The 17,216-nt window shown below is 36.7% G+C and overlaps 1 protein-coding gene across 1 annotated transcript in view; it reads left to right on the top strand.

Annotated features, from left to right (window-relative positions):
• Positions 1-17,216, top strand: part of USH2A (usherin) — a 390,912-nt gene that overhangs the window by 132,756 nt on the left and 240,940 nt on the right. Inside the window, exons 21-24 of the mRNA XM_037405643.1 lie at positions 8,833-8,963; positions 15,007-15,133; positions 15,523-15,624; positions 16,782-16,970. Coding sequence (XP_037261540.1) covers positions 8,833-8,963; positions 15,007-15,133; positions 15,523-15,624; positions 16,782-16,970 — 549 coding nt within the window. The remainder of the gene's footprint in view (positions 1-8,832; positions 8,964-15,006; positions 15,134-15,522; positions 15,625-16,781; positions 16,971-17,216) is intronic.

Genomic DNA, 17,216 nt, shown 5'->3' with positions numbered 1-17,216 from the left:
CTTCTCTTCTCCCTCTCAGCTCTTCCTAGACAATCTCATGTGCTTGCATTGCGTCCTCTTCTTTGTGCTCTAAGTGCAGCAATCCACCCTTTTTCATTTTATCTTCATATGTGAGTATCCTCATGCCATGATCAGTCTTGCTCAGAGCAGGATTTTTTTTTTTAAAGAACTACTTTGTATAAATATAAAATCTTTAAGGTATAAAGTATGGATTTTTTATTTTTTCCATGGTATACAGAACTGATTAGACAGGTCTGGAATGGCCCAGTTAGTTCTAAACTGAATCTGTTGATGAGCAGAGTAATATTAATATAGGCTGAGAATCCGCTCTTTAGGGAAGTCTTGGGATGTTCTGCATAATATGCAGTATTTGGAGAAGGGTAAACTAATACCTTTTTTTTGGAGATATCAGTGTTTCTCAAATGTCAGTAAATACCTAGTGTCTAGGTAATTTTTCTGAACACGTGGGCATTTTGCTGATTCAATATATACTTTAAGGCTATGGAGAACAAAACAGTAATGAATTTTTCCAGCATTACAGGACCTTGCACAAGTGATATTGGCCACCATTCTTCAGGAAGGAATATGGTGCAGGGGGTTTAAATGATGGCTCTTGGGTGACATACCTCAGTCACTGGCTGAGCACAGACTGAAGGTCTCCTAATTTTGAATCTTGTGATTTAACCATTAACCATTCCTTAAAAAGCATCACTCTGGAAGTGAGGGGATAAAATGCTACTAATATATCAATTCTTATCAAATGACTTTAAACTTATCTTAGCTTTCTTTTCACCAAGGTTTGCTGTAAATCTTTCTTACTAGGGAGTAGCAGGACTTGTGTCCTTGCTAAAAGGAGAAGATTGATTTGCTATATTCATAAGGAACCAGCAGCTTGCTATGAGTATGCAATAATGAATTGGAATATCCCATAGCTTTTATCCCTGTGCAACACTTCGGGAGACCTTAAGGACAGGAGTATGTTACAGAAGTCTATTTGATAGAAACTTATAAACGTGTGTCTCCAGCATAACAAATCTTCTAGTTTGTGCAATATTCTTATTCTTCAAATACTATAATTGATTGTTCATTGGGCTCAGTCAGCCAAAAGTGGAGAGAAACTTTGTACAGACATCATTAGTTTTTCTCCATTTAAAGATTAATCATGAAGAGCTCTGGCTCTTTAATTCTGTAATTTGTATATTTAATGGGCTGCTGCAGAATCTATGACAGTAATTAGCATAGCCTGAAAACTCATTAATACGCAACAACATGATTAATGCAGCATTAATGCAAACATGACTGAAGTTATTTGGGTTATGTAGTAAGAAGATTAAAGCTAAAATGTCCTGTTTGTTTTACCAGTAGTGGGTATAATGGAGTAGCAAGCAAAATAAGAAAAACCAGGTATCAAATTAGTCATTACAGTGTAAAAGAAATGCTCAGTTCTCATCAAGAGGATTTGGGATTTTGCCTGATAGTTGGTTTGCACAAGAAGCGTTACATATTTCTTCCTTTCATTTGCTCATCATATCCTGTGTTTATGCCTGTTCACCTTTTAGGCTGACTTAGCTTTTTGTGTGAGGTACAATGAGTATTATGTATTGAAAAAAAAAAATAATTCTTTGAATTGTGTCATTCTGAGTGAAGAAGTTAGACGACGTCAGAATATGGGGATTTTGTACAGTCTAATTTTAAAAACAATGGATTTTTAGCTTCTCCTGGTTTTAGTATTGTCACAAAAGGGGCTGCTGACCTGCCATTGGACACTCCAGTTACCGTTTGGGAGAAGTTTGGGAAAACGTTTTCTGTGTTTATGTGTGCAAATATATATGTGTGTGTACATATGTATATAGACATATATAATATGGCTTTTAAGTATATAGTTTAAATTTCTGCTAAAAAATTAAAGGAACTTAAAAGTGAACAGCATTTACTTCATCAAGGAAATTACTAACTCACTGTAAAGTTTGTGATGATGAACTTTGAAAATATTTTCAAACACGTTACGGTAACAGTAAAAGATGGGCCCTGTTCTTGTACCAAAGACAACAAAAGATGTTGGAGAGATTTGGGAAGAATACTTTCCAGTTTCTTCTCTCAACAAAATCCAGAAATCTAAATGCCATCACAAAGCGCAAAGAGCTCCTTGTGTTCAGCAGAGGATCTTCATGAGTGTGTTCAGGAAAAGTATCCTGAGTTCCTCCTTTTCCTCCAATTGCAGAAACTGCTTTAAATATGGGTCCATTTTTGTGAAGTCTTCCTTCTTATTTTTTTAAAAGGTGCATTTTCTTATAAACAATATGTTTTAAAATGTGATTTAAGTATTGTAATGACATGTAGTATGCAGAATCACTCTCACAGACAATAATGACTAAATACTAATTCAATCGAAGTGTACAGTAACTGAGAGTTTTACTTCCCAGCTATTCCTTCCCCAGTTAAAAAACAAATTTTGTTTTTTGATTTCTGTGGGAAAATGTACTTTGATTAGGCAAAAGCGTTTGTACACAGTCTTAATGTTAAGTAAATACATCCTGAAGGGTCTGCTGAGAGCGTAATGCTGTAGTCAAAATTTTATATAAAATTTCTATTCATTTTATTTGATATTCTGCACAAATAAGGGCTTTAGTAAGCATAAAGAAATTTGTTTCTTTGCAACAATTTTCTGTTCATTTGATTGGAATGTGCAGTTATATAATTATTTACAGCATTTCATATAACTATATAAGTAGAATGGAAATGCATATTGTGTTTGTACAATTGTACAATTATGGGTAAAATGGCACAGAAAATGGATGTGCTTCACAGATTATGCAAAATTCATTTCTAATAATGCTTTGTGATTTTCCAGATATTAGGCAGGTTGTTTCTCTTTTTTTTTTTTTTCCCAATCGTAATGTGCACTGTTTTCCTTTGTAACTTCCTCAGTCCACAAAGAAAATGTCCATAATATGCTCTGGTATCTAATTACTATTCTTTTTAATCTTATGCATATAGGTTGGGATTTGATGTATTTATTAAAATTAAATTAACAGTATTCTTGTTGGCCGCATCCAGGTTGGAAATACATTTATGTGGCTGTTCTTGACACTCTTGGACAGATTTGTTCATGTTTGTTCAATCATATATGTTTCGGTGAATGGACATGGGACTTCTAGCAACTTCTTTTAGCAACTTCTATTACTTAATGAGTCTAATAACATATTTGTTGGCTGTGTTGAGCTGCACTCTGAACATCCAGTTGTAGCAGAAGGTACTTTACAGGTGTTATATCTGAGTGCATGGGACAAAGAGATTAGTTTTAAGTAGGTCACTTTGCTGAAATCTCTCAGCTGTTACTGTAAAAGAAGTCTTCAGTTACCTTGTGGCTCTGCCTACATTCTCCCCTCAAGTTTTCTTCCTCAAAATTTCAAAAAGTCAGAAGACATTTTTTGAGTACTGTGAATGGTTTTGTATTTCAAAATGCTGATTTTTTTTTTTTTTTAGACTATATTCAATTCAGTTAGATTGGAAAGATGTTTTGCAGGAAGCAAAACCTCTTTAGTTTGGGTGAATAATTTTTCAGTCAAACAAAGTATTTTAAAATTTTCATTTCACAAGAAAAAATGTTTAGCATTAGTCAGAAGTGAATTTTATTGCTGTAATAATTATAAATTATTAGTATATGTTATGCTAATCTGGGAGCTGCTCTAATTATTCATATTTTCTCTCTGACTTCCAACTGCCTCTTCTAAACTCAAAATTATCCCATGTTCTCTGTAAACTTGTTTTAAGCGAAAACCTCAGCCAGCCTCTGAAGAGCACATTCTTGCCTGTTAATACTTTTGTGTGAATCTTGCAAACTGTATTGATTGCACTAGAAGAATCTGAATCCAGATATGAATCTGATTCTGAATTTGAAATGTTGCTGAAGTTACACTTGCTAAATTTACATGAGGGAGGCAAAGAGGTGGTATAAAAATTATTCCGTACGTGTTTTCTATACCAGACAAAAAATGGGTTCTGACTTATCTGACGTTATAGCAATAGCGTATCTTTTTACTTTTAGTATCAGTCTGTTACTAAAAGGAACTCTCAAAACCGTGTGCACTCGCAGGGTAACATGCTGATATTGCTTCTCAGTTGAATGCCTTTAAAATGCTGGCATTGGTTACTCACGTCCTCATCCCTCTACTAACCTGGACCATTGAAACCAGGGTAAAAATCTAATCACAATCCACTACAGTGTAAATTGAAACTATGCGGACCCTGACAGAAGGGTAGTCTGGCCTAACACACTTTGGGATACTTTAAAACATTACTAATATTAGTAATTAATTGTACTTTTGTTACTGTGTATTCTTCTTTTTGTCTTTTATGTTCACGGTATGCAATGCTTGCATTATGTTTTGTACTATGACATTATAATTAAAGAAATTCAATTACAGAAATTGAAGAAATTTATTTATAATTAAAGGAATCCTGATAGCTTCTCCAATTGCAGCTATAATTTGAAATGGAATTAAAGATTTTATTTGAAAGATGTACATTAATGTTTAATTTGTAGTAGAATTTCCTGTTGTGTTTCACCCCAGAAATGATAACAACTCCTTGTGAACCGATCATTTTTGTCATGTGAACAGGCCTGTTAGGTGAATTATTGAGTTGCAATTCAAGATTCAGTTGATCAAAAGTACATTCCTACCATGCCCCACGGGTGTTCGTGTTTTCCATCCAAGATTTAGCAGCTTCAGTATGGTTAAAAGATGTGGTTTCTGTGTATCACATGTTACAGAGGTAATTCTAAATGACATTATTTATGTTTTTATTTATTTGATGTGTTTAGTATTGAAGTTAAGGCTTTAGACATGTGTACTGAAGTAGCAGACACCAGTCTTGGAGAAACTTTCTTGCAAAATCTTCCCCCTACCCCCCAAAAAAACACAACCAAACAAAAAGGGGAACATTTTTTTTGGTGATCTGATGTGGTTTTCAATTTCTGTCAAACTTTTCAGATTTTCAAAGGAAAGCTTTCGATCCATTTTCAGTGCTCAGTGTCAGTAAGACAGAAAAATTACATACTGTTACAAGTCTGAATGGGATTTCTGGCTGTTTTGTTTTGACCATGAAGTCCAAACTGGACTTAAGAAATCTTTTCAGTCTGTGAAAAATATTAATTTCACAAGTATTTATCTTCCAGTAAAAATATTATCTATGAGGCAGAAGTTTGCTACATATTTGGTTTCTCCATTGCACTTGCTTCTAGAAATACAAGAAAATAGTAATATTGAGGTATGAAAGTGCTTATTTAGAACTAGCTCTTATGAACTTCCTTTCCTCCTAAGAAACTCCAGAGACACCTGAGCTGAAAGGGGCAGAGCCCTTTTCTGCATTACATGATAAGCAACAAATGAATGTAGAAGAATTTGCTGTATGGGCTGTGATTGAAAATAATGTTCCTGACTCATCGATACTTTATTTGAAGCTGTGGCAGGTCTGCAGGCAGGAAATAAGATTTGTAAGCCTCTTCAATATGTAAAGAAAGCAAGCTCCTGCATAACATTTGAAAACTTTTAGAATTACTGCAATATTACCATTGTGGACCATTTGTGTTTTCTCACATAACATTATAAAATGATGGTGGTTTTGCAGGAGCTCAATTATTTTGTTTGTATTTGTCCTTCTGAATTAGGTGTGAGGAGGGATCCTCTGGTCTTCAGAAATGTCTTTTGGCAGCTTGATAAAAAATACTGGCAGGTTGTTAAATTAATTGTGCTCTCCACTTCTGGGATTAGATTCTTTAAGTATGGACATGAAGTTTGTTTTTCACTTGCTGGGTGTTACCTGTGTATGACTGCTTTTTGCAGGTATTTTAGTAGCATGACTGATTTTCATTGGCTTGAGAATATGTTTCATATCTGTAAGTGCGTCATGTGACTTACATGAAAACATGATTAGGAAACGGGGTCAAAGGATATTTCTTATGGGTATAGTAATTAATAAGCATGATCTAGTATGAATGCACATCAGAATTATGATTTTTAATTTTTTTGAAATATAGATGCTGTCTACAAGAAAATCCTTTGTCACTTGTAGAGGAATGAAGCTGGGTTAATTAGCATTGATAATATACAGCTGTGGGCTGGCTTCAGGGGCGGTGGGTTGGCCGATGTAGACAAGTTGCAGGTGTGGGTGGTTCTGTTCAGTGGTTGGGGCAGCCAAGGAAGAGAGAACGTGTGTGTGTGCGTGCCCGCCCACCCTGGGTGAGGAGGGGCAAGGAGAAGGCAGCAGAGGGACTGGCATGAAGAGTATGTTGGTGTGTGATGGTAAAAGACCTTGTTGCAGCCGGTAGTTTGGAGAGTGCTGCAACAAATTGGTGCCCTGTGTGAGGCCCTTCAGATTATGAGACTGAGTGTAACGAGCGGTGACAGTGGCGATGGCTGTGCTGGGGGACACTTGAAGTTTTGAACAGTGACAGCGGTGCCCAACGTAGCAGAGACAGGCGGGGATAGCCTGCAATCCAGATCACGTTGAGATAGGCGGGAAGAGCCTGGGGATCTGGATCAGACACCGGTAAAGGTGAGCCGTTGGGATCAAAGAGAAGGAAGCCTGACTGCCGTGGAGTTAAGAGACTGAGGGTTACGGGCGATAGCAGCAGAGTACATGGCCAGACGCGGCGGCAGGTCCAGAGTGGGTCTGGCCAGACGGCGGTGATGGCTGTGCTGGGGGAAGGTGCCACAGGCAGCTCCCACTGTTGCTGCTCAGCCTGATGGTATACTTGCCGGTGTATATGTGCTCGTTGGAAGTGTTCCTAGTCGTAGAAGAAATGAGCGACCACAAGAATGTTGAGAAGCTTGTTGGGGCACGGAGTAATGTATTAGTGCTGTATTCTAGATCTGCTGTTGAAAGCTCATTCAGGTTACTGTCCAGTGTGACCCAGGAGGTGAAAGGACGACATACTATAAGCTCATTAGAACTTCCCTCTGAAGAAAACAAAATCCCAGATCTCAAGAAAGCAGATGAGAAGGTGATCACCTTGCAGAAGCTGAAAAGCCCAAGATAAAATTGTAGAAGAGATATGTGTATGAGTTCAGGGACAAATTGTCTGGATTGTATGAGAAGTTTTATTTGTGAAAAAGTTGTGATGATTGTTAAATACATAAGGCATGAAATGTTAAAAAAAAAGGGTTCAGGGACAAGTTGTTCAGACTGTATGAAAAGTTTATTTGTAAAAAGATTGTGATGACTGTTAAAAACATAAGGTATGAAATGTTAAGAAATAAAAAAGGGGGGGAATTGTAGAGGAATGAAGCTGGGTTAATTAGCATTGATAATATACAGCTGTGGGCTGGCTTCAGGGGCGGCGGGTTGGCTGATCTAGACAAGGTGCAGCTGTGGCTGGTTAAGTTAAGTGGTTGAGAGCCAGTGAAGAGAGAGCAGCCGAGGAAGAGACAAGAAAAAAGCAGAGAGAAGAGAGAACTTGCGCCCTGGGTGAGGAGGGACAAGGAGAAGGCAGCAGAGGGACTGGCATGAGGAGTATGTGGGTGTGAGATGGTAAAAGACCTTGTTGCAGCTGGCTAAGTTTGGAGAGTGCTGTGACAGTCACTTTCTGTTTTCTGCCTGACTTAGGATAGTGGGAAAGCATGTGAAAAGACTGAATAGTTTGATGGAGTTGGGTGAAACCCAGTAACTTTGCTCTGTAAAAAGAATTTTAGGCAGGAATGTCGAGGAAGTGTATGGTATAGGTAGATGTTGCTATTGCTGCGTTTTCATTTCCCTTTGCAAAAAGTGAGTACAGTGTAAGCACAGCTCCACCAGAGACTCGGTCTGTGATATTTGGGTTTGCACATTAGAAAAGTTGGGCCAAATTTGGGATATGGTTTTAGAACTTACCTGTTTTTATAAGGTGGTGTTCCGGGGGATAGCTTGAAAGAAAGGCCTTATAGTTGTGAAAGATTGGTGGTTATCAGAAACCTGTTTATTATTATACTACTTAAACCTGCTTGCTTATTATTATACCTCTTGAAACTGGATACATAGTTTATGAATTGTTTCATTAGTGAGTCCTTCAATAGTTACTCTAGTAAGTTTGTACTTTTATATATACATGCTGGGCAACAATATTCCAATATTTATGATGTGTTTAATGACCTTGTTTTGATGTTTGTGGTAAAGAGTAATGCAAAAAAAATATTCTTTTCCTTGTATATAATTTGAATGATAATTCATGTGCTGAGACAATATTTTATCAGAAGCCAAACGGAGGACTATTGATAATGATCTGGAAAGTTCTTAATTAAGCTTAGTTCATCCATTATTCCTTGCGATATTTCCAATTTTTGTTAAAACTTGTTCTTTCCCATGTTTTCTTTGTGCACTGAGATATATGTATTTATAAAAGGATATACGTATAAATACATACATATCTATCTTGTGGAACCCAAACTCCACTATTTTTTTCATGCAGGAATCTCATTCCTACTTTGCCAATAGAAATGTTAAGTGATAAGTGAAAATCTGCATGTAAATCATCAACTATTACAATAGTATGCTAATATCTGAATTACATTTTTCTTAAGAAGTTACTAAACAGCGTAAGTCACAATTACATACCTTTTTTCAACAGGTGAGTAAGGGCTCTGACATCACAGAACTTTCTCTCAAGGACTGACTTGGTCTGGATTAGTAAAATTTCTCCTGCAATGACTAGCAAGGGTTCGGGGGAACAAAACTTCTGTGATTTTGGTTTGCCATGTTACTGCTGTTTTTAAAACAACTTTTTGTTTATGATTTTTGTTAGAACGCATAAGAATCACTTTTGGCATTAACCATCTACTTGCTTTTTCTAACCAGGTATTAAAGTGAAATTTAGAACCCAGGAACCTGATGGTTTGATTTTTTTCTCTGCATCACCTGGGAATCAGGAGGAATACATTGCACTTCAACTGAGGAGTGGGCGTCCTTACTTTCTTTTTGATCCACAGGTACAAAAAAAGACAGGATCCTATAAAAATAGCTTATATTATTTATTTCAGTACTGTACATACTTAACTTTTATTTATTTATTTATTTGGCACAAGTTAATTTGCTTCTCATAACCCTTCGTTAAGTGGAGATTTTAGGGAAAGACACTGAAACACTAAAGCTTTGCTCATTTTTTTTGTTGCATTTGCCACAATTCAGGACTTTATTTTTGCATTTTTATGCGTTGGGTTTTTTTTTGTCAGTACCACCAAACACTACTACAGTTTTAAGTACCAAGATCTCAAAAATGGGCAGAACTAGTATTTCAACTTAGGAAATAAAGGTTATATATTTTTAGTCAATTGTTTTGAAACCTCGCATTTTAGAGACTTTGTCTTTTCTTACTGTAATCAGTGTGTTGCCATTAATGTCATACATCTAGTCTCTCTCTTCTAGTAATCATGACTGTAGCAAAAACATAAATAATGAGGGAAATATCAAATTGATTCCACAAAATTAAAAATAAGGCCATATTCCTTGCGTTTCTCCTTGGGTGTATGCTGTTTTCTCTGCACCCCAAAACTGGATCTCCTCATGGAATAAAAAAAACATTACAGACTTGCTTGTATTTCATAAATATGCAGGGAACTGCAAGTAATTATCGGATTTTCTAACGATATCGGCAGAATGTGGTATCATATTTATCCATATATCTGCATCCTTTTCGTAAGGTTACTACTGCTGCCTCAACTGCTGCTGGAAGGTCTGCTTGCTGTGTCAGCCAGATCTTCTGTCACAACTCGGCGTCTAATTATGTGATTGGTGTTGTGTCTACTGCTTCGGGGGGTTGAACAGAAATGCTTAGCAGGATAAAACGGTGGGGGTTCAGAGATTTGATGACCCGTTGTAAACCTTTGCTTCCTGAGCGCTGCTATGGTCCAGGCACTGGTGCGCTGTGACGTGCGGAGGTGTTGTGCAGCAGCAAAGATCCTCTTCAGCTTTGGAGAATCTGTTAGAGGAGGCACGATGCTGCGCAGAGGCTACTGTGCATGTGATAGCTATGCTATAAAACATTAAATCTGTTTTGGACCCCAAGATGTAAATTTCTGTTATTTCCACGGTATTTACACAAAGGCTTTATCTTCTTTTCCTTGTTGTAAACTGAATCAGTGTGTACTCCTATTTTTGGGAGCATGCTTAACGCTGTTGTTAATGTTGCTGTCACCCACATTTTAATAGGTACTAGTTCTGTTTTTATCTTACACTTACACCTTCACTTAACTGAAAAGGAATTTTTATTACTTTTGTGAAATCTTTCTAGGTGTAATGGTTTGATTATTTTTTTTTGGGGGGGAGGGGGTTGTTTTAATGGGAGTGGATATCTTTCCACTAGCATTTTAGTGCTTTAAATAGTATTCCTAGCTCTCCTTGGAGATTTGCTCCTTCTGAAGTAGCTTCACATCAGCTAGGTTGGACTCATTCCCTAGAAGACGATGCATTTGTGTTGCATTTGTTGGGATTCACAGTAGTTGGAGGATGTGGAGGAAGGGGGATGGATGGGAGAGTAGCTGATTTGGGGCTTTTTTTGGTTGGTTGGTTTTACATTCCCTTCCCACCCATCCCCCCCCCCCCCCGCCTCTTTTTTCCCCTGTCTCTTAACTGTAAAAAATGCAGGTGTCATCCATGTTCAGTGCCTAGAGCTTCTCAGTTCAGCTAATATTTTCAATAGTTACTACCTTGATTTGTAACAAATTGCTAGTTTCTAAATGTATCGTTTATTTTTTTCATTTGAATCTCGCAACTCTGTCTCATGCTGGTTTTTAGGATCATCACTTCCATGTTATGTCCTCTTCCTGTAAAGTCTAAAATAGCCTATGTTACTGCTTCAGTGACTGTTTATAGAAAAAAAATAAATCTATCATTCAAGGCATTCAGGAATAGTGTAGGTCTTAACATTTGATTTACTATCTTGAAAGCTAATGCTTTCTTATTTCTCATTAATAATGTGGAAGAGATTCATGTCCATTCTCATATTCAGAAGTAGGGTACTGTGGCCTACTTTAATATATTTCTGGTAGTGTTCTTTGAAAAATTTTGATAACCAAATTTTCACAGAAGTTTTTTTAAGTCTTCTGTATTCTTAATATGCTGTGCTACTTTACTATATTTACCTTTGTTTCTGGTTTTTGTGGGTTTTTTTTCCTTTTTCTTTTTGCCATCACTTGCTATTGCTCTTCTAGAATGTCAGGTGTCATATTCTGCAGCAGCATTTCTTAATCCTTCATTTGTGCATTGCAGTTTGTGTTAGTGTGCAAATGCTTTAATTACTACTTATTGACATAACGTGGTTTCTTAGCCAGGTTATATGCATTGTTTTCTCCAATTATCCTTGTGGCATATATGATAAGTATTTATGGCTCTGCCTTTGTGCTCTTCTCTAAAAATTGCAAAAGTTCATTTTGATGACAACTGTGTGTCTGCTGCTTTTTATCTATAGCAGTGTGGTGCCATATACTGTGCGCCCTTCCAGTTGTGTCCTGTCATAGGCTAATCATTTTTACCCTTAGTCCCTTTCAGGATTCTGGTATGTATCTTTGCTTGTGATCAGCATCAAGTTTTCTCTTTGTTATATCTGCTCTGGGGATAGTCTTGCCAAGTCTCCTTCATGGGGAGTCTTCAGCAGCCTAACTTCTTCCTTCTCCAAGTGTTAATTACAAATCCTTTTCTTCCTGTCCATTCATACTTTTCTCAATGTTATGTGCACCACCATTCATTTAGCTATTTTCCGACCATCTCTTTTGTCTCCCTTTTGTGTTGTCTAGCTGCTCTTTTTGCCTTCCTAATTGTTTTCATGTCATTCTTCAGACGTTTCTACTCATGGTCCAGGAAGCATGAGGTTTTTTTCCTAACAGATGTCTTTCTCAGTCTTGTCTGCATAATCAAATTGTTCCATAGGCCTTCCTCCAAACTCAGTGTGCCTGCAAGCCTTCAACTGTCTGTGGATTTTCTTCTCATCATAATGCCTTTACATCCGCCCCTAAATCACACAATCAACCCTAGCTAAATTTGTAGTTATCTTTCAGTGGCCACAGGTCATTTATTATATCTTTTTCCCAGGGAAGCACTGAATATTTTATACAAAGTGAAATCACTAACAGTGGAAATTCAAGGCCAATCTGGAGAATCTTTTTCCTTAGTAATTAGGACAGTCTGTGGATAGAGTATTGGGATTCTTCTCGCAATATGGAGGGAACTGAATTCAACTCTGCCAAAAAGATGATCCATTTGCTAAATTTTACAGTAAAAAGAGAGGAACACCAGATACTTTTGTCGTTGCCTGTGGTTTGTGTAGAAGCTGAAGTAGTAGGCACAGTCTGAGGGTGACTGTTACTCCCAGGAAAAAAAAAAAAAAAGAGGACTGAGAACACCGAGCTGTGAATCCCAACTACACCTTACTGCTTGGCATTGGCAGAATTTCAGTACTTGTTCACCTTTGCTGTGGAAGGAGTTTGGGCATTAAAAACTTGACTGGGAGAAGTACAGTTACATTTAGTCTTTGGCACCTAGACAGTATCTTTGAAGATCCGTGTTTGTGATGTTTCTATGTATTTTTGTGAATGTAAACATCAGCATGAATAGCCACAGAGAATGGTATTTATTTAGTTATTACTGCCTGTGGGCTACTAAAAATTAAGACTTGTTGTATGGCTTGGCAGACTAATCCAGATTTGGTTCCCTGTGTGTGATTTCCAAAATGCATAACAAGCCATTTCACAACAGGATATTTGAATGTGATTGCGTAGTCACTCAGATGGTTCTGGATAAAGCGCCGTACAGAGCCCTCTGATGTGATGTATGCGGTACCCTGAATATTGTTTTTTGTTTGTTTTTTTTTCCCTGAAATTAAGCACAGGTTAGCACATATAGTTGTGTGGTCCCAGACTGAACTGGTTACAAAGAAGTGTGGTTTCTGGTGTGTAAAACTGTTAATGCTCTAGACTGTTGCCAAACATAATATGAAGAACCACTTATTCAGGCACCTGATCTTTAGAATGCAGCATCGTTTGTAACAATTTTAACGCTAACTAAGTACACTTTGATGAGACAGCATTTAATAAAATGCTCATTAATTTCATCATTAGCAAGGGTATGCTAAGAAGTAAGCCAGTTTCTTATGTCACGCCCAATTAGCATCCCATGCTAGTAATCCCATTAGTATTGTTGAATTCACTAATGGAAAAACTAATGGGCATGCTACCAGGGCACATTAATTGGGCATGACACCAGTTCTGGTTTTAATTATTAAACTGCGATAATGAAATGTGTGTTTGTAAAATATTAAAATGTTGAAATAGGAGAGAAGACAATAAAAAATAGTATATGAAAAAGTGCACATTAGTATGTAAGGATATATAGCTTTGTATTGTTATCGTGGGACAGAGGACTGCTGTACAGACTGCCTCAGTAACAAGATGTTGGCTGAGTGGAGTAGGAAACATGCTGTAAACATTTATTAGGGATTTTTTTTTTGTAATCAGGTTCATATGTACGTATCATATTTTCATACCTAGCAGACACAATGGCAGTCTGCAATTCAAAATGTACTGTGAAATGTACACTGTGACTGTAATTCTGTATGCTGACAAGCAATTTCTAAGTGATGCACATTACTAAAGGTAGAATACTAAATTTTAACAAGAGGTTTTTAGTATTAATCACAATAGGTGGTTGTTTTTGTCAACAGGTTTTCTTCATATGCATAACTCTAAAGGTCCTTGAGCCAGAAAGTACTAGAAGATCTGGGGAAAAAACCCAAAATTCTGAACTATCTGTTTTGCTACTGCAAAGTAACAAGATAGACCCCCAAATTATAAGGAAACTTTTATTTTTCTTTTTTACATGTTTTTTTGGAAATTGTTTTTTTGAAGCCTGTCTTAAGCTGTAAAGCAACTGCAGATGTTGCGGTTCTTTAATGTTATGTAGTGGCTATGCAAAGAAATGTTTTTCCATTCATATGCCTGATACATAGGACAACTCTATTCTGTGAATTCAGCAGAATAACTTTGAGTTTCCAGATGGTTTAAGTACAATATAAAATCTTGATACAATATTACAGGAATTGTTGGGAAATTAGAAGATTATTTGGATATAGATCTCGTGAAAATTCTTGAAATACATTAATTTTATTTTTATTGCATCATTATAAGAATGTATGAGATACTTTGGTTGTTTACAGTCTTGAGACCTGGTTTGACAACTGCATCTGTTATGTTCCTCTTGCTGAGTAATTCAGAAAAGATTTTTCTGTATTTTGTCATGGATGTCTCTAAATTCCACCCCCTCATAATTTTTTTTTAACAAAACCAGGTAAAAATTCTAGTTAAATTTCAAAACGCTTTTACAGACATCCCTTGGACAGTGCAAACATCTTCAATAACTACCTTGTTTTGTTTGTTTTGTTTTTCTTTTTTCTAAATCTCTTGGTATGACCTTTTCCTTCCTAAGTGTATTATACTCTCGCCTAAAAATTCAAGTCCTCTTGATGCCACGTTAACAGAGACAGAACATATACACTGTCCTACAAATACATTTTTGGGGGTCTCTTCCTGTAGGTAGGTGCTGCACTCAGCAATCCTGATATACAGTTGCTTTCTGCAGATGGAATATTGAGTCATGGCCATAAACTTCAAACCCACAGCAATCCATGAAGTAGTTAAACAGAGACTTAATTAATATATAAGTAAAAAAACCAAAACTCAAAATCTGAGTGACATGACCCTCAATAATTTCTGCCTCATCCTTGTCTTTATCAGGGGAACTACATAAGGTTTTCTATTTTTAATTGAAACTGAACTGGATCCTTGATCTCTCATTTATTACTTGAGAAGGTTAATTTAGTGGGGAAATCAGTCCTAAACATCTTTCAGTATTCTAAAAGAAGTTAAATAAAGGACTTCTGTCTTTTTTTGTGTGTTGTGTACCACGGTGTGTTATAAACAGTAAGGTGTAATTCTAAATCTTGCCATCATAACATTCTAAATCAGATTCTTCTGTTAATAAAAGGGATCTGCTGTAGCAGTCACTCCGACTAATGATGGTGGGAAGGAGTACAATGATAACAGTTGGCACCAAATAATTGCTACACGGATTCAAGCACTGGGCAACATCACAGTGGATGGTCAATACACAGGTAATAACTTCAGTTCCATTTTGCTTTATTATTTTGGTATCACTCAGGGTATTGCTCACTTTTCAACTACCTTTATTCATCCACACAGCAAAAAATCACTCAATTTTCTGACAAAATCGCTACTGTTTTGTCTGTGCATCTGAGGGATCTGTCTGCTGTGAATCTTTGATAATACTAAGTGGGAGGAGTTTGTCTTTTTGTGCTTGTGAATCTATGGTTGTGTTGATGATATTCTGTAAAACAGAGCTGTAAATATTTCCTGGATATGTATGGAAAAGTATTAGGATATTCTATTACATTAGCAGCTTTTATCAAACACTGATATTCTGTTATTGGATTGAAAATTCTTGAAAGCATTGAACACAAGCCTAATAACCTATTTTGTCCAGGTTCCTCCTTAGCTACTAGTGGCAGCACCATTATTGGAGAGAACACCGGAGTTTTTGTTGGAGGACTTCCACAGGGTTATACTATTGTAAGAAAGGATGTAGGTGAGTATGACTGTGATATAACGAATCCTATACAGTGGCACTGACTTAACTGCTTTTCCAGTGCTGTAGGCTGTATTGACATTGTGTCAGAAACATAAGGACATTACTTAATTTGCCTAATTATTTACATAGTTGTTTTAATCGAAAATAAGTATGTTTCTCGAATTTTACCTTTCAGGTTAGATTGCAACATTTATATAGCTGATTTCATCAGCAGTAAAACAGTGTATGAGGTCTGTGTACATTGTAATGAATTTTATGCACAGAACTGGTATGCATGTGGAACTTACGGGTATGTTTTAGTTTATAGATTCCCAAATTATTTTCCAAAATGCACATACAAATTGTTTTTATTAGTTTAAACACAGGGTTGTGCATCCCACCTGCATGCAGGGATACAACACTGACCTTTTTTGGTGCGAGTTTGTATTCTTCAGGGATTGTTGCATTGAACTCCATGGTCTATGGATATATCTGTATTCTACAGTTGTATTTATGTGGAGCTGGATTGTAGCTGGCTTCCAGAAGAATCAATAAACATATGTTTTCATATATGAACTTGATATATATGCTGAGTGTTTATTCTGCCATCAGGGAACAGAGGGGTGACTGCATAAAAAAAAATAGTATACAACCAGCTGTTCTCACTGGATTCATATCCAGGCTCTTGTTTTTTTCATATTAACCGAAAAGCAAAATTGTTTGTTAAGTTTGTGTTTCCACCATAGGTAAGGATGTGAAATCTAGTTGATAATTTGATATGAGGGACACTAGAGCCCAATTCCCTCTTTCCTTCTCTGTCACTTTACTAAAACCAGAAATATGTGCGTTATTGTTTTGTTTAAAGAGGGTAAACCTGAAAAAAATTCCTTGGAATCTTCATGGAGTAGATTTATGCTGTTGATTTGAAAGTATCTGTATGCAAAATCTCGAAGACTTCAATGATTTCTAGCTACGTAGCAGCAGCTACTTTCTTTAGTCACTAGACCCATTCAGAAATCTTGACTTGGCTGGGAGACCAACTTTATGAAGTGACTGATGGCTGGTTATCAATACACACATGGACGTATATGATAGGGTGATCATGTATAAAACATAAATTAATCCCTGTGTTTGGTTGTAGGTGATTGGCTTAAAAAACTTTTATTTTTTTACAGGGATGAAGATGATTGTCCAGAAAGGATTTGTGGGGTGTCTCAGTGAGATATTTTTGAAAAAATTACATACTCCCTATGAAAACTGGGAATCTTTGAACTGGCAGGATGCTGAAGAGCAAAACAACGTCTATCATATTTGGGAAGGATGCCCCATTGTCCTCTCTGAAGGAGCACATTTTCTTGGCAAAGGTAGTTTGCTGTACTATTGCACTAGCCAAGTATATTCTCGAGATATAAAAGATGATTGTATCAAAAGTACTGCAGTGACCTGCTTTTCAAAGCAGTTTTAGTTATATAAGATTAATCTTAGATGGTTTAAAATTTGGTTTCTGGGTTTACAGAAGACTATCGCATGAAAGAGGAATTGCATGCACAGACAGGTAGTGCTGTTGTAACTGTATGCAGATTTGATATGCACGTGAAAGGTGAAGTTTC

This window comes from Falco rusticolus, chromosome 12, assembly GCF_015220075.1.
Source record: "Falco rusticolus isolate bFalRus1 chromosome 12, bFalRus1.pri, whole genome shotgun sequence".
NCBI lineage: Eukaryota > Metazoa > Chordata > Aves > Falconiformes > Falconidae > Falco > Falco rusticolus.
The sequence above is the reverse complement of the archived record's forward strand: the minus strand, read 5'-3'. Positions and strand labels throughout refer to the sequence as shown.